The sequence below is a fragment of the Vombatus ursinus genome, unplaced genomic scaffold, assembly GCF_900497805.2.
Source record: "Vombatus ursinus unplaced genomic scaffold, bare-nosed wombat genome assembly UNPS02009205.1, whole genome shotgun sequence".
Lineage (NCBI taxonomy): Eukaryota > Metazoa > Chordata > Mammalia > Diprotodontia > Vombatidae > Vombatus > Vombatus ursinus.
The window spans coordinates 55,216,863-55,243,840 of NW_020948983.1; the positions used below are offsets into that span (position 1 = coordinate 55,216,863).

The following is a 26,978-nucleotide window of genomic DNA, read 5'->3' on the forward strand; positions in this document are numbered from 1 at the left end:
AATTTTCTCATCAGGAAGGGGCAGCGAGGTAGTGCAGTGGATGGAGCACTGGACTTGGAATCAAGAAGACATCTTCATGAGTTCAAATCCAGCCTCAGACACTTGCTAGCTGGGTGACACTGGGCAAGTCACTTAACCCTGTTTGCCTGTTTCCTTATCTGCAAAATGAGCTGGAGAAGGAAATGGTAAGCCATTCCAGTCTCTTTGCCAAGAAAACCCTAAATGGGTCATGAAGAGTTGGACAGGACTGAAACAAGTCAACAGCAACTACAAATTGGGGATAATAATAGCATTTACCCAAACAGAGTTGTTATCATGATCAAATGAGATCATATATGTGTAAATGTTAAAGTTTAGTATTATAATTATCCCACTTCAGACACCTACTAGCCCTGTGATCCTGGGCAAGTTTGCTTAGCCTTGTGGAGTCTCAGTTTCATCATCTGTAAAATGGAAAGAATCATAACACCTATCTCACAGGGTTGTTGAGAGGAGCAAATGAAATAATGTATATAAAATGTTTTATAAATCCTAAAGTGCTTATATAGGTGTGAACTTTTATTATTGTTAAAGGGACATGTTAACTGTTGGGTGAAGGGAGAAATAACTTCCCTGGCTGAAGTGACTGATTTCCCTGCAAGAGTGCAACAATCTTCCCACTTCATGCCCTCCGAACTTCTCCGGGGACCAGAAGTAGAATTGGCTTCTTCAACTGCTGCTGCTAGTTTTCAAAGTCATGCTCACAAATGCGTTAAACCCTCCAAACTTGTGAGAGTCCACAGTTTGAATGATATGCAAAGATCGGTAATCTATTACGTACAAATATGTTTAACTTTCTTCTTCCAGCCTCCCCTCCCCGCCTCCATTACTTGAGGATCTCACCTACCAATCTACTCTGGGGTCAGAATCAAGACTCACCAGTCTGTCTTTTTCCTGCTTCCATTGATTGGTATGGGGATCCAGCCCCTCTGAGGAAGCATGTACCATGTTTGCAGAGCCAGAGGTAGAGGACTGAGGCCTGCATTCAAATCCCCAGTGTGCTACTGAGTGTCTTCTTCTATTCCTACTGGTGCATTCCTCCTGAATGCACATGGAAAGAGTCACTTAACATCGAGACTCCATTTCCTGTAAATTTATGTTATCTAATATCACCTGGCCCTTCTTGTTGCATGGCAATCCTTTGATTCTTCTTTTGTTGATTCTCATGTTCTCCTTAGCATCTCTTCTAAACTTTCTCATTTCTCAAACCTCTTATATTACCTCCTCCCACTTTCTCAGCAGAGGACTTTGCCTCCTACCTTACAGAGGCCATCTGTCCGTAGATCTCCCTTTTCCCCATTGATGCCTCCAACCTAGTCTTTTTCATCCCTCCTTCTCTCCTCCTTCTCTCCAGTCTGTGATGAAAAGATGATCTCCTTGCCAAGGCCAGACTGCCCTCCACTTGCACTATTGGTCGCATCTCCTCCTGTCTCCTTCAGGGGTTCCGTTCTCTCTCTCTATTCTCAAACCTCGCCTCATTCACAAGCTCCTTCCTCACCACCTACAAATAATGCCCACGTCTACCTTATCCTGAAAAAGACTTCCTGCCATTATCTTTAAGCTATTGTCACATATGTTTCCTCCCCTTGGTAGTCAGATTCCTAGAAAGGAGTTCCTTCATTCATTCTTTCAGTTTCCTCCTACTCATTTCTCAATCCATCCCTTGAAATCCAGCTTCCTACGCCTCTACTTGACTAATACTCCTCTTCTCCAATGCTATCCACAATTTCTTAATGGCTAAATTCAATGGTCTTCCATCCTTGCCCTTCCTGATGTTGCTGAAACTTTTGCCCACTCTCTCCCCAGATAGTCCTTTCTTCCCACTGGATTTTCATGACACTCATCTTTCTTTGTTTCTTTCCTGCCTGTTTGACCACTCATTCTTAGTCTTCCTTGCTGGACTATCACTCTTTCCACCCATTGAATGTAGGCATCTCCCAAGTCTCTGTCCTGTGTCCTCTCTTCTCTCTCTGCATTCTCCTTTGCTTATAAATGCCTATGGGTTGGTGAACTCATTAACTCCCACAGATTCAGGTATCTTTGTAGGTTACTTCCAGATTACATATCCAGTCTTTATTGATCTTCTGAACTCCCATCCCATATAACCATCTGTCTTCTCAATTTCCTTATCTAGATGTTCCATAGGTATCTCAAGCTAAATATGTACCAAACAGCACTTATATTTTCCCTTAAACCCATCTCTTTCCCAAACTTCCCCAAACTTCTGTTGACAGTACCACCACTGTTCTGGTTACTCAAGTTAAAAACTTTGCAGTCATTCTTGACCCTTCTCTCTGAACCAATCAGCTGCCAAGTTGTGTTTCTACCTGCACAATCTCTCTAGCAGTGAGTCTGTCCATCTACAGTCTTTCAGTCTTTCCTCAATTCTAGTTTAGACTATAGCCTCCTAGCTCTTCCCCATCTCCAATTCATTATCCACATAGCTGCCACACTGATATTCCAAAAACACAGTTCATGCCAATCACCTACTCACAAATCTTCAAATATCCTTGTGGCCTCTAGGATAACATGCAAAATCATCAGAGAAGTGACGATGGTGTAGCCTCACATTTTAAAATCACAAGTTGGCTTCTACCATCTTTCAAGTTAAGCATTTATTAAGCACTTACTATGTGTTAAGCCAAAAAAAAAAAAAAAAAAGGACAGTGTTTGTTCTCAGGAAAGCTTATTCCTCTTCACACACTAACCACGCAGGTCAAAGTGACCTGCTTGATGTTCCTCATATGCCCTTTCTCAGCTCCCACTACCTCTTGCTTACAGACTGTAGCTTCTTCTAAAACATAGTTCAGATGCTGCCACAGGCACAAATCTTTTCTGATTCCCCTGCCCCCCCCAGTTTTCGCCCTTTCCTTCTCAAATTATCTTTGTATAGATTTTGTATTTTTTTAAAAGATTTTTTAAAGATTTTCTTTGAAGCACAGACTCATCATTTTTGTCTTGGTCTACCCAGACAGCTTGTTGTTCAGTTGTGTCAGTTATGTCTGAATCTTCAAGACCCCTTTTGGGGTCTTCTTGGCAAAGATACTGGAGTGGTTTGCCATTTCCTTCTCTAGTTCATTTTTACAAATGGGGAAATTGAGGCAAACAGGGGTAAGTGACTTGCTCAGGTTCTCATAGTGGTATCTAAGGTTGGATTTGAACTCAGGTCTTCCTGACTGAACCCAGCACTGTATCCTAGCTGCCCCTAGCCTTGCATATAGAGGTGCTTAATAAATGTTCTAGAGTTTTGTGCATGTAAGCACGTGTGTGGGGACTAGTACTCTGACTATATGAAACTAGATTCATAACCTCTAGAATGCACTAATCATGTATCTATATTTCTTGAGTAGGCATATATTCCATAAAGATTTATGTTGCAATGATGGAAATCTCATGTTATAGAAAATGATATCTTATAGGCTCTACATTCCCAAGGGCCTTGTTCAGTGCTGTGCAGACAGAGGAATAAAGTGAACAAAATGATGCCCAGATCACCTTGAAGATTCCTATGGAGAAAGTTCGAATCTTTTTTCCTCCGTGCTTGTAAGAGAGAACCTGATTCCCAGCAGGACAGTGGGAAGAACATTAGATTTGGAGCCATAAAACCTGATTTTAAATACTTGCTCTGTCGCTAATTTGATTTTACCATTCACTCCTGTTTTTATATACCCAGTACCAGGCATAGTAGCATTTAATAAATACCTTTTGATTGACTTGACATGCTGGGTCTCAGTTTTCTCATCTGTAGAAGGGAGGATGTTGGACTTCATGACCTCTACAGTCCTTCTTACCTACATGATCTATGGCTAAATGTTTTCCTCACATCAAAAAACACCACTTCTCATCTTGGAAAAATTTCCTCGGGCAGAAAAGCTGTTTTCCACCATTGTAAGTACTGCTCTTTAGTTCTGTCCACTCAAGTGGCCACTACCCTAGTTCAGGCCCCTCTTAACTTCTTACCTGCATTGCAATAACCTCCTATTTGTTCTCTCTGCCTCTGATCTCTCCCCTCAATGCATCCCCTACATACCTATCAAATTGCTATTCCTAAAGCGCAGGTCTGACCATATCCCTCCCCTTCGTAAGAAGCCTATTAACTTCCTATTGCTTCTAGGACAAAATACAAAATTTTCTGTTGGGGCTTCTAAAGCCCTTCACAATCTAGCTCCATCCTCTTTCCAGGCTGATTTCATTTAACTTCTCCCATTAACTCTACATTCCAGCCAGGCTGGCCCACTTGAAGCTCCCCATTCATCGTTCCATTACTAGGGCAGCTGGCGGCAAGGTGGATAGAGCCCTGAGTATGGGGTCAAGAAGACCTAAGTTCAGATATAGTCTTGGGCACCTACTAACTCTGTGACCCTGGGGTCACCTCTGTTTGCCTCAGTTTCCTCATCTGTAAAACAGGGAAAATATACCTCCCAGGGTTTTTTATGAGGCTCAATGAAAATAATAATTGTAAAGCACTTAGCCTGGAACATAGTAGGTGCTATAAAAATGCTAGCTATTATTCATCTTTGTTATTATTGCACAGTCTGAAGTAGACTACCTCTTTTATTCTGCTTCCTGGTACTCCTAGTTCCTTCAAGGATCAGTTCAAGTATCACTTCCTATGAGAGGCCTTTCCTGATTCTTCTAGGTGTTAGTGCTGGGCTCCCATCCCACCCTGAAATTACAGAATCCAAATAAAAAAATGTTTTGACTTGTCTGTGTAAAAGTTGTCCATTTATGCATACCCCGCCCCAAAGCGTAAGCTCCTTGAAGACAGGGAGTTTGACTTTTCCCATCTTTGTATTCTCAGTGCTTAGAACACAGTAGGTACTTAATATGTGCTTGTTGAATTGAACTGAATTTAGTTCCTGAGGAGAACATAGCATTTTTTTTGGAAAATAGTTTATTAATTCATTAATGAAGGGATACATGGTCATTGCCATCTTGGCATCTTAACACTAAAGAATATCTGTGAGGAGACGCGAGAAGCTGCTAAAGAAAGAAAGATAATTAAATAATACAGCATGAGCTAATACAGATAAATAGTAGGGCAGGTGCTGATTACACTTGTCATGCATCATAGGAAGGAAATCTTAAAGCAAAATAATTTTTAAAAAAGCAGCATCAGTGGAAAGTGATAAAAGAGTGGAGACTCTACCCTGTAATATACCAACAATCTCTTTCCCAGTAAGTATTTTTTAAGAGACAAAGACAGAACCTCCGAGATTACTTGCAGAGCAAAATAGCATCTGGAATACTGGAGAGGATCAGGCCCACTTTCTTATCAAGTATGAGTTATAGGCAGAGACCAGATTTATTGCTTATTTGCTTTTGAGAAACAATTTTCCATCCCAACCTAATGGGTTATAAATTGTCTCATTTGCAGCTACTTAATTTAAACCAGAATTTCACTGCCTGTTAAACAAGGACATGAAAAATGAGGACACACAGTGCCACGCTAAAAGCGTACAGCCAGGCCTGAGCTGCTGCCATAAACATCAGGGTAGAAACATGAAAACAAAATAAAGCAAGGATTCTGAACTTCTGAGCAACAAGCTAATGTGCACAGCTGTGTAGTCAAACCGTAACCCCAAAGGCCACGGAAATGGCAGGAGAATGGTTCTGGGTTCAGCAGCCTCCAATGTCAACATCCATGATCTTTAGTGGGATGCTAGTGATGATGGGGAGGGTTGTGGGGGGGGGAAGCAGGTCTACAGGTTAAGGGTTTCAAGCATGAGTGAAACAAACACGTAATAAACACACAGATGCCTTCTGTTTCCACACCAATAGTCTGATGAAGCTATAGGAACTCTGGGATATATTTCGTGATTTAAGGGGAAAAAAAAGAAAAAAATATTGCTTCTTAATCTGGCACAGAAGCCAGAGTTAACCCATGACTCTCTATTCTGTTTAAAGTAGCAAACAGGGAGAACCTTCTCCCCAACCCAACCCCAAACACAGTGCCCTAGGAAAATGGTCAAAGTAAAAAAGCAAGTGTCTATCCTCCTGCCTAGGGAATGGGAGCTGGCATACATGAGTAGGAATAATCAATCAATGAGCATTTATTAAGAATCTAGCATATGCCAAGCACTGTGCTAGGTGTTGAGAATCACAGGATTTAGAGATGGAAAGGACCTCAGACACCATGTAGAAGGTCTTGTAATGATTTCAGAAATGAGTTTAGACCAAAGGAACAAAACACAGTATCCTCTTGCCCTGGCTCTTCCCACCCCCACCCCGCTCTTTCTGAGGAGATCTACTTTCGAAGATCTTGGGGGAGGGGGAAGATGGGGGTAGATGCCTACCCCTTTAGGGCTCCCATCTATGAGGGCAGAGCCTTAAAAAGAAGGCTGGGAAGGTTCAGTGCTCCATAGGAGTACTGCTACTTAAACTGATCTGTCTGGTGCCTTTGACTAGAATCAAGTCAAGTTTCAAAAGTGGAGTCCTTTCAGTAGGGGCATTGGCCAGGGTTAGCCCCAAACCTGTGGTAGCTGCACTCTGGACTTTCTTGGGTCTAGGGAGCTGGGGTATGCACCCTTTTCAGTATTGGTCTGGAAAGGAAATCTTTTCCCCACCCCAATCTTTTCTCACAGCCTGCTCTATTGGAGGTTAAATCAGAGGGAAAATTGATTATCCAGGCAAATGTGACCATGTGAACATCCAATTTAGATTATGACACTATTGCCCCAAATTTAAAACAAAAAACCCCAAAATCTTTTGGATGAACTGAATTAACCCGGCTGTGTCCAAGGCCAGGGTGGAGGAGTGAGGTTGATCCTTTACAGAGAAGTGTGAGCCTCCCATACAGGCACCTGACAGGCAGGTGGGCTATGATTTTTTTAAAGTCACTGCAGTGGGCACAGTTGCATCTTTAGAGAAAGGTGGTATAAGAACCAGTTACAGATGGATGGGGCAGGGGAATCACTTCAGCCTCTGAAACAGATGTGAGGTAGTCTTGTTGTGAGGAGGGAAATGTAAAACCAACCACAATAGAAGCAAAAAAGGGAAGTGGTAATGAGGACAGGGAAAAGATGAAAAGAACAGAATAGAAGAGGATGTGAGAGAGATGAGAGAGAGAGAGAAAGAAGGTGAAGGAGGAGGTGAGAGATGACAGAGAGAGAGAGAGAAGGGAGAGAAAGAGGAGGTGAAAGACAAGACAGGGAGAAGGGAAGGGAAGGAGGAGGTGAGAGATGAGAGAGGGAAAAGGGAGGGGAAAGAGGAGGTGAGAGATGAGAGGCAAAGAGAGGAAAAGAGAGGGAAAAAGGGAGAAGAGAAATACAGAATGGGGGAGATACATAGGATAGGGAGAGGAGAGAGGATAGAGGATGTGGGAGGGTAGGAAAAACAGGACAGAGAGAAATGTGGAGGGACAGTTCAGGGGTAGAGAAATATAGGACAGGAGAGAGCAACAACTAAGGAGAGAGGGAAGGCATCTACAGGAAAGAGGGCAAGAGACAAAAGAGTAAAGGGGGGGCAAATGGGGAAGGGGCAGAGAAGGGAGAAGAGGGGAAGAAAGACAGGACAAGAGGGAAAGTCTGAGGGAGGTAAAGAATGGGGATGAGGGAAAGGAGAAAGGGAGAGGGAAATAAGATGAGGGAGTAAGAGAGAGATAGAAAGAAATAGGACAGGGGGACATAGACAGAGACAGAGGATGATGAGGATAGACAGATGCAGGAGGAAGAAAGAGAGAAAAGGGGAAGGAGAGAAGAGGGAAAGATTTTAAAGGGAGGGAGAGAGGCAGGAAAGGGGAAGAGAAACTAGCAAGTGGCTACAAAACCAGGCTTCGCTTGAAGTAAGATAAAACCAAGTTGTTCAGAGAGGACTCAGAGTCACTTGCGCACACAGCAGGAAAATGGGTGGTGGGAAGGAGATGCACCTAGAATGTTAGGCACCTGAACCTACTTGGAGCTACCTACCCCCAGCCAGAGAGGGAGGCAGTCTAGGGGTGGCACTGTCTTGCTAAGACAGGGTGTTAGAGACACTCTCAGAGTGTGTAATAAAAGATGTGGAGTCATGGAAAGGTTGGCAGGCCACAGCAACAGGAGGTGCTCCCGGACACTGTCCTAGAAAGAATATTATCTACTAACCCATTTACACCTCATTGTCATAAGCACTGAGCAAAGCCAATAGTAGAAGATGCCCACGATTCCTCAACAAACACAATACCCTTCCTCTCGACCCAGTAACCAATTATGTGTGTCCACATGTATTCACGGGTCTGCAGAAGCACACGTATGATAATGTGGAATGGAGCCCAGTTCTTAAGGGGCAGGAAGGCGTGACCGCCTAAGAGCAGTGAGGCACTTTGGGAAGAGCAGACTCCTAGGGTGTGGGATGTAACTGCTCCAGGGTACCCATTGGCTCCTCCCAAGGGGCCCCAGGGAGGTCTCCACATGGCTTAGTGAGGAGGTACACATACATATGCACAAATGCAAATGTTGTTTCACATGGTCCAGATCAAATGGGTGCCAAGCTTTACCAATCAGGGCCATAGACTTTGGGTTGTAGTGGATGAGTGGAGGCCAGAGGAGCTGCCCGGAAGCCCATCTAGCTGTCCAGAAAGGGTTGGGGATCCCTTTATCAGCTGCCCACCCCTATAGGTGTCAGGGTACTCAGCGGCTATTTTCTCTAAGGCATCTCCACGCTGGGGAAAGCCATTGCAGAGGTCTTGGACACTAGCTGCCTCCGGCTGATGAGTCTGTCTATCCAGCCCTGCAGCTTCTAGCTCACCTCCTCGCAGGTCTCTACCTGGCCAGTCTGTTTCCAGCCCCAGCTCACTGATATGGGAGGGGGAAGCTGGAGACCCATGGGGTGTGGGGTCCCTAGGCTCTGGGCCATAGAGCTCAGGATCATAGTGCCCTTCGGATGCTGAGAAGTCAGAGTGGACAATGACATCAGCCTCTACTTGGTTTCTGCAGGATGTAAAAGGTTTCTTTCTTCCGTCACTCTGGTAGGGACAAAGAAGACAAAAAATAAAAAGTGAACTCGCTGGGAACGCAAAGGGACCACCACATCTCAGAGTGTAGGGAAAAGAAAACGGTTGTCATACCCCAGATTTTGGGGAGGGACAATGAATGACCATCACATGGGGGAAGGGGACGCGGAGTAACCATCTGACCCTGTGGGATACACAAGTCACTGCACATGGAAAGGCAGCTCACTGTAGCGGAAAGAGTATAAGGCTTACGGTCACAGATTCAATACTAGCTATGTAACCAACACCAAATGACCTAACCTGAGACTCAGTTTCCCCATCTGTAAAATAAGAATAATAACCTATCTTACAGAATTGTGAGGAAAGTTCATTGTCTTTCTAGAATCATAGTTCTAGGGGACTTGAGGATCAACCGATCCAATTTTCTTATTTTATGGATAAGAACACTGAAGCCCAGAAAGATTTAGTCACTCGATCAAGGTTATGTAGGTGCTAAATAGCAGAACATAGATTCAAATTCAGGTCCTCTGACTCCATGACTCCACTCTGCCTTCTCATTATAACCTGAATGTGCTATAGAAATAAGAATTATTCTGATACGTATCAAGAAGGTAATACTAAGAGATGGACATCCAGTCCTCCCAATCCCTGTAAGTCAGAGGAGCTCCAGAACTACAATGGGTGGGTCTGAGACTGTGAGGTCTCAAACATTTCCATATAGTTTTGAGGCCAGTCTGGAGGTTCATGTCCCTTTATAAGACACTGAGCAACCTAGGTTGGAGGAAAGAGGTACACAGAAGTCCACAAATGAACCCAAATCCTTCAGAACCACTGTCCTTCATGTACCCTTCTTTACCAACATATTCATTTCCAGGGGAAGACTCTAGAATCCCTAGGTAATTCATGAACCCCATGTACTCCTAGATAACAGGTTGAGCTAATAAGATCCTCTCTCTCCCAAAGAAGAGTTAATGGATGATACCTGAAGAGAGTTGTTCCCGCCCACCAAATGCTGGCCCAAACCCTCACCATTTCCGCTTCTCCATATACACTAACCATCATGGCATCATACATCAGGGCCTGAAGTAGCAGGGTCTGCCCTGCTCCAGCCGGGGGCAGCAGGGCTTGGGTCAGAGCAGAGTTAGCACCTGTCTGAGGTGCCCCACATCCAGCCCAGGTTCCTGACCAGCTCAGCCCTCCAGACTGCGCCCATGTGATCTGCAGACAAAGGGTAAAAGACTGGTCAGTGTTCAAAGTCAAAGCTAGATTCTGCTATGGGGTAGAGATGGAGTGAATGGAAGCAGTATGTGAGGGAGCCTAAAAGGTAAAATTTATAGGTGAAAGATGTCCTCTTGCATAGGCTTTAAGATATAAAGGATAAAAACTAGGAGATCAAACCGACTAGTTCTTTCCTGATAAGAAAGATGTTAGGAATGGCTCTATTGGGAGAGACCTTAGGGCAGGGGTCAATGTCTGTGTGTGGGAGGACAGGACAGGAGAGGAGAGGGATCTGTTTTACATTGGGAAAGGCATCTGGTTAAATCTCCAGAATCTTAAGTGGAGGTGTGGGGCATAGTAAGTGAATCACTGAGTGTGGGGGAAGGGAGGAAGTTTGGATGAATGATCAGGATCTAGAACATTATATTCCTACTTTAAGTTTATGCCATTTCCTATTGATCGCATTTCAGATGTGTTCACTGTCTGCAGGGGAGTGAAGTGGGTGGTGGGTAGAGTAGAAGGAGGGACCAGTAAGAGAAGTTGAGTCTACTGGGGAGGGAGGGGGATTGACCTTGGAGGTCATCCTAGCTTTTCTGAATGGGGATCTTGATCACTAAGGGTCACCCATGGTGTCTATATGGAGCCCTCCCCCTCCGTGAGAACCAAATTGGCCAAATTTGCCAGAGGGATGGCGGTCCATCTGCTCTCCCTTCCTCCACTGACATCTGGCCCAGAGGAAATGGAAATTATCTCTTGGCACATCCTATACTCTGCCACCCCCTGGTGTCCTAAGAGAGAACTGACATGTGGGAGCAGACTGAGGAAGCCACCAAACTGTAGAGACGTGGTCAACCTGGGGCTCCTGTGCACAAGGGTCTCCAAATGTCACCTTTCTCTTGGTGTGACTGCGACCTTCAACACCACCACCCATGAGGCTGTGCACTTCAGCTCCTTCGTCGAGGTCTGGGAAAGGAGAGAGGGACCCATCCTGGAGCCGGGGGTGAGGACACACAAGGGACTCAAGCTCATGGACAGCAGGTAGACCAGGTGGACCCAGCTGGGCACGGGAGTAAAGTCGAGGGTTCTCAGCAGCGGGAGAAGCCAGGCCAGGTAGTGATTCCCTAAAGAAGACGAGAGTTGGAGAAAAAGGCAAAGGAGTGAGAGGGCGTGCTTGGGGTGGGGGAGGAATCTTGAAAAAATCCAGAAGCCATTGGCATTGGGGCATGAGCAAATGGATCCTAAATCCTTGGAGTGGCTCCTGAATGAACTATGATATATCCCCTGGCCAAGAATTCCCATCTGTTTTTATTTCATTTCCAATAAGAAACAATAATTTCTTAATTGGAAGAGTCCTCGGCAATTATCTATTCTAAGTCTCATCTGAAGCAGGAAATCGTTGTCCTAACACCTGGGTAAGTCCAAAGACAAAGACCAGATTCTTCCATTGTGGAGTAGATAGAATGATGGATGTGGGTCAGGACGACCTGGGTTTGAATCCTGTCTCAGACACTGTGTGACCCTGGCCAAGTCATTTAACCTCTCTTAGCCTCAGTTTCTTCATCTGCAAAATGAACTCAGTGACCTCTAAGGCCCTTCTAGGTCTAAATCTATGATCCTATCTAAGTCAGCCTGGGTGAATGGATGGTATCTTCACCTGGCAGCCACTGTCCCTTTCCCACCCATCTTGAAAAGCCCTGTCTTCTGAATCCAGGCTGGGGTGAGGTGAGGAATGGTAGAGGAATGGTAGGCTGTGTCTAAGGAAATTATTCAACCTGGAAACACATAATGTCAACTTTTCCCATTTCCCCTAGCCCCTTCTCTTTTTCTAATCTTTTCCCCAAATGCTGATCCAAGATCATAGAAAAGACAAAGGGGAGGAAGAAAGCTTCTTTTGTCAACCTTTGTCAGCTGTATCCTATGGAGAGTGATGTAGGCATGTCACTGAGATCCTCTCCACCAACACAGGGTGTAGGGTAAGGGAGCAAGAAGGAACCAGTGCTTCTTCTTGTTGTTATTGTCTGTCCTTTCTTCTTGAAGAGGACCGTGACATCAGGAAGGACATCAGGACATGTGCCATGACTTGCAAGTGAACTGCATTTAAGTGAGGCAGGACTGTGCAGAGTCACCAGCCTCACTTTCTCCTCCAGAGCCATCTGGGTCCAGTGGCAAGATAGAGATTCGGACAACTGGAGATGGCCCTGGTGCCAGTGAACCAGCAACAATGAAGATGGGGCAGGGTATGACCAAATTGATTCTGGGGCAGACCCTTCAAATAAATAGTGGATGTTTCCAAACCCCATCTTCCATTTTATCACTATCACTAATAGTTCCTCCAGCCCAGTGTCTGATCTTGGATGGGGGTGTGCAAGGGCCATTTGGAGGGAGGCCATGGTTTCAGTCCTTGATATCTCAAAAGTTAGGGATATCTCCAAACACACTATTCCTTTTATAAAGGAATTCTTATTTATAAGGGTATCCATCCCTAAGCTGTCATCCAGAAGTTATATAAACCTTTTGTGGAAGCTACTTCCATCTACCCCATTATAATACAAATGCCTTGAGGGCAGGAACAATGTTTTTTTTGTGGTTCTTTGTGTCCTCAGTGCTTAGCACAAAGCCTGGCATACAGTAAGCAATTGGGGTTAAGTGACTTGCCCAGGGTCACCTAGTTAGCAAGTGTTAAGTGTTTGGTCTGAGGCTAGATTTGAACTCAGGTACTCCTGACTTCAGGGCCAGTGCTCTATCTACTGTGCCACCTAGCTGCCCCTAGGGTGATGTTTTATGGAGGAGGAGGAGGAGAAGGAGGAGGAGGAGGAGGAAGAGGAGGAAGAGGAGAAGAAAGGCTGAGGAACCTTTGATTTATACTTCTCATTCCCTATCTCATCTCACCTGTGGGAGCTGTTTCGGAGGCCAGCACACATGCAGGCAAGGAGGCACAGAAGGCCCAGGCAGACACCCACAATGATGCCTGTGACCGAGTGTATGTCCAGGACATCTGGAAGTTGTAAGAGAGAGACTGTGGACAATCAAAGGACCATGTGCTGTAGACAGTTCCAGGTATTCAAGATATCCTGAGGGTCCTTATATCATGGGAAGACCCAGAACATAGCCTTAACATATCAACATGGGCAACACTGATTTTTGGCAACGTGTTGAGCCCGTTACGTTGGAAGAGTCCTTGACCCAGCCCCTGCCTACCACGGGACTTTTAGCGTGCACTGGACATCCAAAAAATGCCATTTCTAGAAAATATTCTAAATCAACCTCCCAGTGAAACAACTGCCCTCCCCTTGCCTGCCAAATCAAACTGATCTCCTAATGAAGCCATTAACCACTTCCCCTGCCCAAACAAATGGCTTCCTAATGAAATCTGTCTTCCCACCAATCCAGGATCCCAAACTTAGTTCCCAGACCCCACCATCAAATCAGACCCTCAGTTAGAATTAGCTTTCCTACCAAACAGATCTCCTGAATCAAAAAGCCTCCCAGACTGAAACAGGTCTCTCAACCCAAATAACTCATTCATCAAACCAGAATGGCAATAGCCTGAAATGACTCAGGGTTAGTCTTGTCTCAACCCAGGAGACTAGGTGAAATGACCTTTGGGGCGGAGGGAGAGGGGGATGTCACTCACTCAAGTCTTCTGTGATTTCAGAACTAGCTCCTAAATGTTATGTCTCAGGTTCCTTCTGGATACCCCTCCCCATTTCTTGTAGAGCCCTCCGATATGTGTTCTTTTCTCCCCCAACCCATACCTGAAAGCTTCTCCTGAAGAGTCAGCACATCCTGCAGACCAGAGAATGGCCCTGGTCCCACCTCTGTCCGTGCCCCCATCTTGAAGAAATACCTAGTGTCACTTTCCAGCCCATGTACCTCAGCACTAAAGATGTTTCCTAAGGGAGAGAGAGCATGAAAAGCAGAGGAAGTCATGTTGGCTGGTGGTGAATGGCGATGGTCACAGAAAGAAGCTTCCTGAAAAACTCTGCTACATTTCCCCACCCCTGTCACAGCCCCACCAGCCAATGTCATGGCCAAGGAGCCCCTGATTCACTAGGAGGTGTTCAAGCCAGCCCCTCACCAGCATCTTGCTCTTAACTAAATGAACAAGAAGAAGACAGGCTTTGGTTAAACAGTTCCAAGAATTTCCTAAGGTCTGGAATGAGCTGGAGAGTTCCCCTCCAAAGATGAATTACCACCTGGGCCTGTCATGGAGGAAGACAGAAGAGATGGGACAATTTGCAGCTGCCTGAGAGGACTCTGTGGGTTGGGAGGCCCCAGGCACACTCACCATCTGTGGTGAGCAGAGTCCACAGGTGGTCAGGCTTCGAGTGGTTGGAGCTGTAAAGGATCAGATACTCCACGATCACCCCGTTGGGTTCCACGGGCGGACACCAACGGAGTCGGACTGTAGATGGAGTGAGAGGGCTTAGGCGGAGATCAGAAGGAGGGGTTGAGGGCCCTGCGTAAAGTTAGAAGGGGAAAACAGTCAGAGGCACAGTTACTAAGACTTAAACATTGAAAGAGGTATGGCATTAAAGAAGTAGAAAGGGATGCTGAGAGCCAAATAGATGGGAGGAGGCAATAGGAAAGAGGCATCGTTAAGGACCCTACAGAGTGTGTGACAAGAGACAAGGGTACAGGGATATACGGTGTATTGTGGTGGAAATAGTAATGGTTTGGAGTTAGGTAACTTGAGTTCTTTCTAGTCCTGGCTCTGTCACTAACTTACTGGGTAATCTTTAGATTCACTTCACTGGGTCTCAGTTTTTCCATCTGTAAAATAGGGGTGATAACAGCCTCACAAGTTTTCAATAAGGATCATATCTGTCAAAGTACTTTGGAAAGCAGTTTCCATAAAGTCCTTCTGTACTTTCCAAATAATGGAAATTTAACCTAAAAGTGCTGGTATACTAGAGATAATGTGTATACAACATTGAGATTCAACTTTATTGAAGCTTTGGATAACCAAATCACACAACAGTACACAGTATAACTTATTTTCTATCCAGTGATCAACAAACCAACCAGCCTCAGGGTGCTGCATTCAGCAGAACTGAGGCCCGTATCAGCTGGGCAAGAGAAGCAGGCAACTTGACATAGCGGACAGGAGGCCTGAAACCCAGGAAGACCTGTGTTCAAGTCTTCCCAATGATAGGTACTTGATGGACAAATCACTTCACCTTTTACTGCTCCGGGCAACTCTTTTTACAGACTCTATGTTACAGAGAAGGTGGCCAGCTTGCATTGGTAGAGGGACTTTCCTCATCTGGGAGTTCCCTATACAATAAAAGGAGGCCAGTCCCTATTAGCTGTGCTAAGAACATCCAATTTGCCTTTAAATGCCATTTACAGATTGACTCTTTCATGTTGTCGGCCTAAAACATTTAGAAAGTTTAAAAACTGTTACCGGACTTTCTGAGCAGGTGCTAAAGAAAGTACAAATGTGACAGATGAGTTATGATTATCATTGTCATGGGAGCAGTGTAGTAGAGTGGTCGGAGAGGGTTCAAATGCAGTGGGCCTGACCCGCACCAGCACTGAGCAAGGCACGTCATTTCTCAGTTTCAGGTAACTCTCTAAGCCTATATTACAGATGAATTCTCAACCTGCATTGATAGAATTCCAAACACCAGTGAAACCTCAGATATGGACACACCCTATTATTACCACCACCATCACCACAGCCTCTTATAGCAGAGGCAGTCAGATGGTATAATGGATAGAGCACTGGGTCTGGAGTCAGGAAGATCTGAGTTCAAATCTGGCCTCAGATGCTTCTTAGCTGTGTGACTGTGGAAAAGTCATATAACTTCTGTTTGCCTCAGTTTCCTCAACTGTAAAATAAGAACCTACCTCCCAGGGTTGTTGTGAGGATCATATAAAATATTTGTACAGTGCCTGGCACATAGCAGGTGCTTAATAAATGCTTGTTCCCTTCCCTAATGTTTGTATAGGGCTTTCTTTTCATTCATTCAGTATTTTGGGACTCTAACTGGTCCAGGGGTATAATGGGACAGATTACAACTAAGCTGGTGTTTTCCCCTATCCATATTGGTCCTCCTGCATCCATGCTCTCTCCTTTCCAATCCAGCCTCCACATAGGTGGAATTGATAGTCTTAAAGCACAAGTCTGACCAGGTTACGTTCTTGTTCAAGAAGCTTCTGTGGCTTCCTTTCCTCTGGAGGACAAAATGCAAACTCCTTTGTTTGGCATTTAAAGCCTTTCACAATCTGGTTCCAGCCTATCTTTCCATGCTGATTCCACACGGCTCACCCCTCACAAACCCTGTGCTGTTTCTCAAAATGTGCTCTGGGGATTTCTGGATTCCCTGAGACCACGGGATTTTTCAGAGGATCCAGGAGACCAAAACTGTTTTCATAATAATACTAAGACATTTAAATATCTAACATGATAAATAATGATAGATATAACTCACATAAACCAAAGCTCTTCTGGGGGGTCCTCAAGAATTTTTTTAGAGTGTAAAAGGGTCCCAGGATCAAAAGTTTGAGAACCATTGCTCTGGTCAAAATGGCCTCCTTGCAGGTCCCCATGGACAACTTTCCATCTCCAGCCTCCACATCTTTGCATAGACTACCCACCATAGCGGCAATGCTCTCTCCTCATTTCTGACTCTTAGGTCCCTTGAAGGCTTAGCTCATGTGGCATTTTCTAGAAGAGGCCTCTTCTGGTTCCTCCAGTTGTTAGTGCCCTCCCTCCCCATCACCGGACATATATTTTGCATCCAACCTATATTTTCTTATCAATGTCCAGGGTATGTTCTCCCAGTAAATATAATTCCTTGAGAGTGGTACTGTCTCATGTTTGTATCTGTAACCCCAGTACCAAGCACAGTATGTGGCACATGATAAGCTCGTAAGACATACTTGTTGATTGGTATACGTCCATACTCCTGCAAAAATGGTGGTGGTAGATCATGGGAAGAAGTGGGTCATAGATTATGAGCTTGATGGATTCTTAGGCTGATGTATTTCAGCTCCCCTGTTCTATAGATAAAGAAACTGGAGACTAGAGAGGTTAAATAAATTGCCTAAGATTGACAGGCAGTAAATGGAAGAGTTGGGATTTGAATCCAGGTTCTCTACTTCAGATCTACTGCTTTTTCCACTGCACCATGATGTCTTCCTTTAGGTCCTTTTTAATATTTCCTAGGCACCGATATAGCACTTGGGCTGTCCATCTGTTATTCCTTACCCTTGATAAATGACTGGCCCACTTCATTTTCTGATCATAGGATATATTTGACATTACTTTTAATGTTCAAGTCTACTACTGAAAATATGTGGAAGCCACTTAAACCCACCATTTGTCTCTCTTTTGACCTTTGGGTCATCCACAATTTTTATTCTTCAGGTATGATGATGTTCTAGGATCAATAGACAAATAACATCTCTTGAAGAAGATTCATATTTTTGATCCCCTTAATTTGGCTCTTTCCTCTAGTAATGCAGACAGTAAACCCATCCATCCCTGCTTATCTTATGTGATTCTTGCCCAAGTCTTCTACCAAGTTCACTGCAAAGGGCCCACCCATTGTCCTAGAAGGCTTCTTCAATTTCTCTTCACGTGGTACAGATACTACTGGCACACGCATCCTGTTCTTACCATATGTCCAGCTCACTTTTTTCTATCATATGCTTCCCCAATGTCACCTTTCTTTAGTCCTTCAAAGTTCTTTATTTTTTATGTGTTATGGCTAGCTCCCACCTACCATGTGATTTTCTACTGCCCTCTGAGTGATCTTCATTTTTAATTCTTTGTAGGCTGATGTGTTCCATGACTTGAAGTCATTTTTAAAAATAGACTACTAGACTATCAATATTAAAAAGATAGGCCTTTGTGTCTGGGAGAAGTTTGCGGTCATTAAAAGAGCTTTGTAATTTCTCAAAGGCAATTCAGCCTGCTCTTCCACTCTTATTTGATTTGGGCCCCAACTCATTATCCATATAGCCATTATCCATTTGTCATAAATACATACCTTGTCCAAGATATCACTACATTTATAGATAGGCAGATATATGACAGAGGAGCTCTATTTATCTAAATGCGCGTCATAATCTGCACAATAAACATCTTCATCCATTTGGTTTTTCCTGTGTGGATGTGTGAAAACTCTTTTAAGTGGTTATGGAGCTCATCCAGGAAGTCTCTGTAATGTTCCAAATCTTGATAGGACATTATGCACAAAGGGAAGCATCTGGAAGACTTCTCTATGCATAAGAAATTTTTTTTCAACTTGTATTCTGTGATGGGTCACCATGACAATGGTGAATACCTTTGACCAGCATAAGCCTTCCTTAATAGAGGGCTCACAATCTTCCTGGTAACTCCATTCTCCGTCAGCAGTTCTGCTTGACTTCCACTCCGCAGAACAACATGCCCCTGCCAGGTACCCCTTGCTTCGTCTCCTCTGTAACCCCCTGCCCCAGCTTTTCCGTTTCCTTTTGCATGTTGTCTTCCCTCATCTGATCGTAAGTTCCTTGAAGGCAGGGACTATATTTTTAATATCTATATCCCCATTACTCATGACAGTGCCTGGCACGTAGTAGGCACTTAATAAATTTTATTGAATTCAATTGAAAAATATATCTCCATTTCGGGTCCTCTTGTATGTTAATAATCAGAGAATTTAATGTACAAAACAATCCTTGTATTTACATCTGTCAAGGAATTTTGTTTGATCTTAACATACTGGGGGAGTCTTGCACAGGCAAAGACCTGCTGGAGGAAGAGCCACTACGTTGTTCTTTAATTGAAATTTTAAAAAAATCCACAAACAGTAAACACACCAGGAAACTATCTATTTCCCCTTTCAGTCAACTGTGGCTGCAGAAATCATTTACAAAAACCTGTCTGATCCCTTTTCCTATTTGATCCTCGTGAAGCAGGCAAAGATTATTACTCCCATTTTACAGGTGATAAAAGTGAGGCTTGGGTAGAGTAAGTGATTTTCCAAAGTTGAATTAGATAAGCTAGTAAGTGGACAAGCCAAGATTAGAACTCCTGACTCCAAGGCAGGTGAACTCCACTATACCATAAAGTCATCCTCATTAGAGATAAAGAATCTCAAGGTGGCTGACTCAGGTCCTGAAAGGAGACTAGGAACCTGGTGAGAGTGAAGGGGACAAGAGAGGCGGTTACAGAGTCACTCACGGTCAGGCAGAGTAGAACGTTCCACCACAGAACCAAATGGGCCATCCACGCCTACCCCGTGGGATTGCACTGCAAACTCATATTTGGTGAATGGCTTCAGTCCCCCAATGAGGATGTCTTCGCCAGAGCTGTCAGGGCAAGAACTCAACTGAGCACTGAGTCTGACCCCAGCCCTCCCTTTCCTCCATGTCCCCCATCGCTGGGGCCTGTCTCACCAGTTTCCCACTCTCCTCTTTGAGGTGGGGCAGATATGTAGAGACTTCTAGAAGCACTTAGCCTTGGCACATCAAACCAAGTCATATCCAGAGGGGAGGGACCCTGGATACATTCATTTTCTAACTTAAAATTTCAACTCTAAGCTACCTCCTCCAGGCACACTTAACAGGTCCAGCCCATTTTATGCCCAAACAACACAATGCCTGGCCCATCCTCTCTCAACATAATTTTGTCATCACTATATGTGGGTGTGTGTATATCCTGTCCCCTCCCCTATGAGGTAGGAGTTCCCTAAGGGCAGAAATCATATCTTCCTCAACAGACAGGGTGCTCCCAGGAGGGTGAAGACATTGTCTATTCTATAACAAGTGTTCAAGTACTAAGTACTGGAGGGCTCTGTCCTGTCGGGGTTTAATTCCGATGTCATACCCTTTTCATTTTCCCATAGGTTCACTGTTCTAAAGGCAGTGATGGCCCTGATATAGTCCCTAACCATCCTCACTCTACTGAAGTGAGGGAGCAGTGAATCCCTTACCCCGTGTCATCCTGCCCATCACTCCCTGGGTCCCCTTCCCCATGTGCACGCTCTCTGTTCCCTTACCTGGTGTAGTAAGTGACCAGGGAGGCATTCCTGAGCCCCCAAGGACTGAAGCGAACTGTGTAGTTGACAATTTTGACTGTGGTGAAGTCTGGCTTCTTCCACCGCAGCCAGATGGATGTGGAGCTGTTGGACTCTGCATGTACATGGGCTGGGGGCAGGGGTGGGCTCTTCTGAACTGGTGGGTCTGTTGGAAAGGAAGCAGGGAGGAGGGAAGAATGAAGAGTTCAGTCCAAGAGGGTAGGCCATGTAGACTTCTCCTAACTACTCTAGATGTTCAAGGGAAATACACTAGACTGGGAATCCAGATCCTTGGGGCCCAGTTCTTATTCTGCCTCTAACTCACATTTCAGTCTACCAAATTAGCCTGATGACTCTGGAGCTAAAGTGGTGAAAACAGAAAAAGGGGAGCTGACCTCCAATACCCAGCCAAGGTCTTACCTGCTACGGGTGCCCTCTCTGTCTTGCCCTTCCACACAGCTGCGTAGCCATCTTCATGTTTATTGAATGCAACAAGCTTCACTTCATATAGTCGTCCAGGTGCTAGAGAAGTCACAGGGGATCATTGACCAAAGGTCCTTATCCCTGACTCACAGATGTTGACTCCTTTTCTTTTTTTTCTTTTCTTTTCTTTTTTTTTTTTTAGGCAGTTGGGGTTAAGTGATTTGCCCAGGGTCACACAGCTAGTAAGTGTCAAGTGTTTGGTCTGAGGCTGGATTTGAACTCAGGTTCTCTTGAATTCAGAGCCGGTGCTCTATCCACTGTGCCACCTAGCTGCCCCGATGTTGACTCCTGATTCCTAGGTTCTCTGACCTAACTTGATCTCCAAGGCTTCTATGATCAGAGACCCCATATTCTGACCTCCACCCACCCATCACTAATTAGAGATTCTGACCCTTGACTTCTGGTATCACTGCTCTTGGAATATCACTGAAATCTACTCCCCAGATTTATGGATCCCTCAAGTTGAACATTTGGGGATGGGGCACAGAGGGAGGGATGTGTAAGTTTCCCCTTAAAGGTCCAGGGGTTCCTGCCCTCCCTGCCCATTCCTTCCTCACCTAGCTGAGTTAACTCATACTGCTTCACTTTTTTCTTGAGTCTGACAGGCCCCACGTCCCAGACCTGGTCCCCACGACTCCCACCGCCAGAAGACCTCTCTTCACTTGTCTCCTCAGCTCCCACCTCCCTCCAGTACAGCTTGTAGCCTGAGATCTGGATAGGGTGAGGAGGTGGCTGCCATGTCACCACCAAGGATTCCATCCTTGCCCTGACCTTCAAATCTGAGGGAGCAAAGGGGACTGGGTGCAGTGAAGGGACGAGGAGGGGAGGGATTAGATGAAGGAGGAAAATGGATCCAGAAATGGTAAGAGAACAAAAGGGAGGGAATTGAATGTTTGGAGGAGATGGAGGAAGAAATAAAGGTCAGGGTAAGAAAAAAAGCATTTAATAAGTCTCAGATGCTTATTCCAACGAACATTAACATGAATCCCCCTTCCTGGTTCTCTGGGGGCTATCTTCCCCCCAGTTAAACACAGTGCTCACCTCCAAATCCATTCAAGAGGCAAGGCTAAGAATATAGTCAAATTCTATAGACTGCTCATCTGCTCTGGCCCCCAAGCTCCTATTAGAGGGATGACTGTTTTTTGGGTATACTCACACTTTTATAAGGATACACATCATACCATATATGAAAACACACTCTGACATAAACCCATACATTCTCACATATATAAACATACACATCCTCACAATACATGAAAAAACACCCACCCTGCAATACATACCCATACAGACACATCTGCAAACACACTCCTATACAATCTTGTGCCCATAACACACAAACTCCCCTCCCTCTATACCCTCTCTCCCCCAGCACATCCCTCTGCTCTCCATACTGTGAGTCTGGTTTTCTGTATTGGGCGTTCGGTGCTGTGTCCACTGGGAGGGGGCCCCGTAGCCTGCGCTGGTGCCCGCAGCGATGCGAACCCTGTACACCTTATTGGGTTGTAATGAGTATAACATGAGCTGTGTCTCATTTCCAGAGACCTCAGTGGAAAAAACTTGATCTGTTAAAGGCAGAAAAAGGATACAAGTTAGCAACAGCTTTGGGACCCTGACACTAGACCCTTACTTGGCCTACCAGTTTACTTGGCCCTGGACACCAAGACCCTAGGCCCTTGAACACTTGGATGTAAGTTCAAGAACGTATATCCAGGTATGCCTGACCTGGAGATGTGTCACTGTTCCATACTGCCTTCCCGTTCCAAGGTGGGGTTCTCAGTGAAATCCTTCTCCTCTATGCCTACCAAGCCTACCACCCCCATAACATCACCTGGGACTACCCATCATTTCAGAGCCAGGGGGATAGTGGGGCTAAGGGGAAAAGATAGGAAGTGGGAAGCCTCAAGTTCCCATCTCCATCCTGCTGTCTGTCTATACCACCTCCAAACCCAGGAGACAGAATCTCCTGACTTACAGGAGGCCCTAAATCCCATCCATTCTATCACCTGACCCTAACCAGTATCGCCACTGTTGAAACAGTGCTTGGTAAATGATAAAGGCCCAGTAAATGCTTTTTCACTCATTCATTCATTATTCATTCATTTTCCCATTCAATGTACCTACAGAGGTCATCTCCATAACCTTACCCTAACTTTTTCCACTCTCCTTTCTCTCTGTCTTCCCCGGCCTACCGTTCCCATTCTCCCTATCCCACATGACCCCATATCATTCTTTTCCCAATTTCTCCTGCTACAGCTGACTCTTGCTAACCTACCCAAGTCTACCCTGCAGTGTATCTGACACACCATGCTATTCTATGCGCCAATCACCCTCCTAACCAGTGTTAATCCTCTTCTTTGACCAGGCCAAGACAGAGCCTGGGGCCTGAATGGATCCCCACCTTATACTCACCTTCTCTTAACATGCAGTAGTCAATCTTATATTTCACAACTTTCCCATTGCTCAGGGAGGGTGGCAAAGGTAGCCAGGTCACACGGATGTCCCCAGGAGTAGTACTCGACAAGGAAAGCTGGGGTGCAGCGCTGGGTACTGAGAACCAAGTATTAGTGTGAGGCTCATCTCACTGATGAGGAAACAGGGGTCCACAGAAATAAAACAACCTGTCAACATCACAGCGTGCTAGTGAAAGAGTCAGATTAGAACCTCTGAGATAAGGAGAAAAGCTATCCTTGGGAAAATGGAGAGAGCTGGAGGAGGTGATGCCTGAGGCCTCTAGACCAGCAGAGTCAAACTCAGAACTGGGAATCACTAAAACCATCCATGCTCATCCCTGTGGGCTGCATATTGACTTAGTTTAAAAATGTAATGTTATCTCTGGATTTTTTTGGTTATTTATTTATTTTGTTAAATTTTATTGTTTATTTATTTTGTTAAATATTTCGCAACTACATTTGAATCTGATTTGGGAGGCATATGGGACCACCACATCCTGGACCAGTGGTGTCAAACTCAAACAGAAATGGGACCACTAATCCATAAATAAGGAACCTGATGGGTTGTAGATTGACTGGGAAAACTGCATATTAATATGATCCAGGTTGCATTTTCATTTTGTTAAATACTTCCCCACTACATTTTAATGTGATTCAGTCACACTTGAGAATTTTTTGGGACAGTAGCCTTGGACACATCTCCTTTAGACTGCCAAAGTCTGAAGGGGTCTTCTATGATTGTAGAAGAGATCAGGGAAGTTAGTGGGTTCCCAGTCTTACTGAGAAACCTGAGAAAGGGGATTTGGGAAGCACCTATTTGAGAGACCATTTTTGGCCTTCTGTAGCCTGGTTTCAGGGCTAATTGTTCAGCTCACAGCTGGCTCAAGTTAAAAGCTGCTTAGTGGAAACATGGAGGCTAGGAGAGATGGTGTGATGGGACAGAGTCCTAGACTGAAAGTAAGGAGAACCGTATTCTAATAGCTACTTTGTCTCTAATATACTGTGTTTGACTTCGAACGAGTCACTTCCTAGATCTCAGTTTCCTCATCTATCATATGGAACTAGTTACACCTGCTTTACCCACTCACTGCACATAGCTGTTGAGAAGAAAAAATGAGATGATGGACAGAAAAGCACTTTGTCAAGGGAAAGGTTTTAAACAAGTTTTAGGAAGCACTATGACCAATTATTGAGATTAAAGGCATCCTAGCCATTCCAGATCGTAAATTGTATCAAAAAGCAGCAATCATCAAAACTACTTGGTACTGGCTAAGACATAGAGTGGTGGATCAGTGGAATAGGTTAAGTATGCAAGATACAGTCTGAGTCAATGACTATAGTAATATACTGTTTGATAAACCCAAAGACCCCAGCTTCTGGGATAAGAACTCACTATTTGACAAAAACTGCTGGGAAAACTGGAAAAGAGTATGGCAGAAACTAGGCATGGACCAAAATCTTACACCATACACCAAAATAAAGTCAAAATGGGTTCATGATTTAGATATAAAGGCTGATACTATAAGCAAACTAGGAGAGCAAGGAATAGTTTACTTATCAGATTTATGGAGAACAGAAGAATTCATGACCAAACAGGAGATAGAGAACATTATGAAATGCAAAATGGATAATTTTGATTACATTAAATTGAAAATTTTTGCACAAACAAAGCCTATGCTTCCAAGATTAGAAGAGAAGCAGAAAACTGGGAAAGAATTTTTACAACTAGTGTTTCTGATAAGGGCCTCATTTCTGAAATATATAGAGAACTAAGAGGTTAAGGGCATCTCTTGGACTCCTCCCCCCTGCCAGGTCCTATCTCCCCACTCATCCCCCCAAGGATCAGTGACTCAGTGGCTATACCATCATCCAGGGTATGGACAAGGGCAGGGGCTGAGGTGCGACTGGCTCCCAGCTGGGAATAGGCCACCACGTAGAACTCATAGTCGGTGTCTGGGTCCAGGTCTCGGACCTGCATCTCTGTTGTGTCATTGTTGACAGCAAACTGGTACTCCACGTTGTCTGTGCCTGCAAGATTAGGGATCAAGAAGGAAGGTGAGGGAGAGGGAAAGGACACAAAAAAGTCCCCAAAAGGCAAGTGGACAAAAGTTCAACCTCAGACCTAAACACTTCTCCCCGAGGCTGGCCAGAGTTGGAGGTTACCTACACCAGTCCTCTGCATCTGAACAGAGCCATAATTATATCATTCCTGATAGATTGGGGGTGGGGGTGGGGAGAATGAATATTGCTTTTAATGGTCTCCTGGGAATAAAAATGCATGACCTTCCGCAGCTGCTGCCTGTCTTAGTCTTTACATTCTTTTCCCGAGGTCTAACTGAAATCTCTTTTACTGCCATAAATAGGTTGAGTCAGGATGGAGGACAGCCTGGGAGTTCTAATAAGGATTCTAAGAATACCACAAAATTCCTCTGTAACAAAACAAAATCTGTTTCTAAAAACAACTGCTTTTCAGGTCAGAACCAGATAACTCCCCCCCACACCCCCTCACATCCATTTCTGAAAGCCTTTAAAAGACATACAGTCCAGCCCCTTGCTTCTCAGGGGGACTGCCCTTCCCTCAGCTCACATACACAAGGCTGGTATCTTTAGTCCTAAAAGATGTGCCAAAGCTTCCTGGTATCCCCTGGTCCAGTCTCTCCTATCCCCTGCAGCACCAGATAATTCCTCCCAATATATAACCTCCATTGCCCCTCGCACCCCACTCCCTCTTATTGGTTTTTCCAGGGGGAGGAAGACAAACATCCAGGGAGTATCATTCCTTCTTAAGAATCCCCAGAGATCCTTAGACCTAACCTTTCCTCCCCCCGCCCCCCACTTCTCATAAGGCAGTCCTTTCTGATTTTAATCTAAATCTCTCTACTTCTCTTTATTGTGTCCTAGGTGGGAAGTACAAGAGGGACATACCCAGTGCCTTCTGGTAGTGAAGAGAGAAGCCAATGATCTGCTCACTGTGCAGCTCTGGCCGCTCCCAGGACACTAGGACCGAGGTGCTGGTCAGTGGGGTGGCAGCCACTCTGGTGGGGGCACTGGGCAGCCCCTCTCGGACAATGACAGCCAGGCGAGCCGTGGCACACGCTGTCCCTAATCTGTTCTTGGCCACACACTGATAGTAGCCAGCATCCTCCAGGCCAATCTGTGTGATGACCAAGCTGCCTCCGCCAGCCTGGATCTTGACCCTTCCATTGGATAGCAGCGGTTCCCCATTCCGGAGCCAATGTAGCGTTGGTGCTGGTTCACCCTCTGCCCTGCACACGAAACGTGCTGTGCTCGCCCTCGTACGGGAGATGGTCTCTGGGGCTTGGGAGATGACTGGGGATGCTGGGAAGGACAAACAGTAACTGTCTCCCTTCAGGCCAGGCACCTCACCCAGCCCCCAACCTCTTCTCCTCACAAGCCCAGCCCATCCTGACTTGGTCTACCCCTAGATCATTCCTCCAGCCTTACTCTAGTCTCACCTATTCCTCCAAGCCATATTTTACCTTTCCCTATTATCCGCATCCCTCCCCCACTGTCCCAATGTTAGCCCATCCAATTTCCCTTACTCCTCCCAGCATACTTCCCAGTAGCCTTCCTCCCTATCATACCTCCTCCCACCATTCACTTCTTCTCTAAAGTAAGTAACTTCTGTCCTTTTTCCATCTTAGGTTATAATAATAATAATAATAATAATAACAATGATAATAGATTCCAGAGAATTCACTCTCTCACTTTACCTTACCATATCTCCCAAACTACTCCTTCCTGAGCCATCTCTTTTATTTGACTTCCTCTATCCTCTCCACCTCAGCCATTGCCCCCAACCCCTGCTGTTTCTGTTCCAGATGTCCA

General features: G+C 45.1%; 1 protein-coding gene across 1 annotated transcript in view; it reads right to left on the reverse strand.

Moving 5' to 3' along the window:
• Nucleotides 1-7,714: 7,714 nt before the first annotated feature.
• Nucleotides 7,715-26,978, reverse strand: part of IGDCC4 (immunoglobulin superfamily DCC subclass member 4) — a 43,382-nt gene continuing 24,118 nt past the window's right edge. Inside the window, exons 7-20 of the mRNA XM_027851788.1 lie at nt 26,055-26,468; nt 24,993-25,157; nt 23,089-23,226; nt 22,071-22,241; nt 21,234-21,473; nt 20,614-20,715; nt 20,176-20,359; nt 19,359-19,486; nt 14,472-14,642; nt 13,939-14,076; nt 13,073-13,178; nt 11,073-11,304; nt 10,022-10,183; nt 7,715-8,977 (exon numbers count right to left, since the gene is read on the reverse strand). Coding sequence (XP_027707589.1) covers nt 8,513-8,977; nt 10,022-10,183; nt 11,073-11,304; nt 13,073-13,178; nt 13,939-14,076; nt 14,472-14,642; nt 19,359-19,486; nt 20,176-20,359; nt 20,614-20,715; nt 21,234-21,473; nt 22,071-22,241; nt 23,089-23,226; nt 24,993-25,157; nt 26,055-26,468 — 2,816 coding nt within the window. The 3' untranslated portion in view covers nt 7,715-8,512. The remainder of the gene's footprint in view (nt 8,978-10,021; nt 10,184-11,072; nt 11,305-13,072; nt 13,179-13,938; nt 14,077-14,471; nt 14,643-19,358; nt 19,487-20,175; nt 20,360-20,613; nt 20,716-21,233; nt 21,474-22,070; nt 22,242-23,088; nt 23,227-24,992; nt 25,158-26,054; nt 26,469-26,978) is intronic.